The 1,627-nt window shown below is 30.9% G+C and overlaps 1 protein-coding gene and 1 pseudogene across 1 annotated transcript in view; both read left to right on the top strand.

The window, feature by feature from the left end:
- The window catches only part of LOC119588224 (adenylyl cyclase-associated protein 1-like), a 34,814-nt gene that overhangs the window by 27,934 nt on the left and 5,253 nt on the right, over nt 1-1,627 (top strand). The window contains exon 3 of the mRNA XM_037936925.1: nt 1,349-1,476. Coding sequence (XP_037792853.1) covers nt 1,349-1,476 — 128 coding nt within the window. The remainder of the gene's footprint in view (nt 1-1,348; nt 1,477-1,627) is intronic.
- Nucleotides 1-1,627, top strand: part of LOC119588225 — a 48,411-nt pseudogene that overhangs the window by 3,141 nt on the left and 43,643 nt on the right.

Below are 1,627 nucleotides of genomic sequence, written 5' to 3' on the forward strand. Positions count from 1 at the left end.
GAAAATGACAATAGACTGTGTGAATACCCTGCACCAATGAGATAAAAGCTGTACACATGCATAGAAATTCTCTTATGCAAAAGCACTTGCACTTATGTATGAATGTTAACTTGTGTAATATGTAAGAAGTATATTATCTGTAACATTAAGATTATCCTTTCATTTATATTCCATTGTCTTCTTTTTCAGATTAAAATAAAGTAGATGTAAAGCTTGGAATAGTCACTGTTTTGACTATTGTTATTGAATTTTTTGTTGATCTCTTTATTTCTTGAGTATACCTGTTAGCTGTAGTTATAATTATATGCTTTATTTGATAAGATTGCTTAGAATATTTTAGCATAAATTCTTTACAAGGAGAATTCTTGATTTTTTTTTTATCTTGACTGTTTTTATTTTAAGATGAGAGTAAAATAAGTGAGATAGCATTCTCATAATGTAACTTTTTAGCAAGTCTTTCTCTTTTTATTGCAGTCCTTATTGATAACAATGATTCAATTCTTTCTCATCACTTTATTTCTTCATATTTTACATTTACATGGCAATTTTATGTTACCATAGATCTAAGTAATGGATATTAGACTTTTCACTGGAAAATAATCATACCAGCTAGTTGAAATAAGTCTTTTCTTTCTGTCCATTATCCTTCTTATTGTGAAATTACCACAAATGGAAAAAATGGATAAAACAGTTAAAATCAATAACTTGACAATATGGCTTGAATATGTAGGACTCACAATAAGCCACATAGATGTATAAGCAGTAGCTGTAGAGTTATTGTAGGCATATTTTTATGGCCATTTAGTAGTATGTTCACATCCTTAGTGTTTTGCTAGCTTTGAGCCAGTTGTTTGTATGATGTTCGCCATAAATTGTATAATTATTTCTAGGGTAAAAGGTGGCAAAACCTGGTATCAAAAATTACCCAGTGAAACCATACAGCATTAGTTATGATTATGAAATCTGAACATGAATATGTTTCAAACCAAATTTTATTGCTATTTACTGAATATTATTTATATTCAATGTATTAAGAGAATGTCTAAAAAAAAGTTTCTGCAATATCTGTGTTTTAGATATTTTATGATTGCTTAATTATTCCAGATACAAGATTTATACTTCACAATCCGCAAGCAAAGTTGATTAACTGATTTGAAAAATGAAATAATTTTTAATAGTTTATTTCACTATAAGCACATTCAATGTCAAGCTTGTAAAAAAAAGAAAACAATCAAATTTATTTATCTTTTTCTCCCAGTCGTATCACTGGCAATATCAGTGTATTTGTTTTGATTTATTCTCCTAGTGGTTGAAAAAGTGTAGCTAACTTTCGCTATATTGTCGGTAGCTGGCATCCCTCCCCCTCCCCCAATGGTCCCACTGGTGCCAAAAGCCGTGGCCGCGGAGGATGACGGCCGAGCTGCACTCTTCGCCTCTATCAATAAGGGAACAGATATCACATCCGGGCTCAAGAAGGTAAGGCGTTGGGCTGGTGTGCTGTTATGCTTGTTCTTTCTTGATGTTTTTTATTATTATTTTTGTTTGATATTTAATCAATGTTTTTTTTTATCTTGTTTTTAACACTGGTAATGATAGTGAGATGCTTTTTATTGTGTAGAAAGTGTTC

Source organism: Penaeus monodon, chromosome 23, assembly GCF_015228065.2.
Source record: "Penaeus monodon isolate SGIC_2016 chromosome 23, NSTDA_Pmon_1, whole genome shotgun sequence".
Classification (NCBI taxonomy): domain Eukaryota; kingdom Metazoa; phylum Arthropoda; class Malacostraca; order Decapoda; family Penaeidae; genus Penaeus; species Penaeus monodon.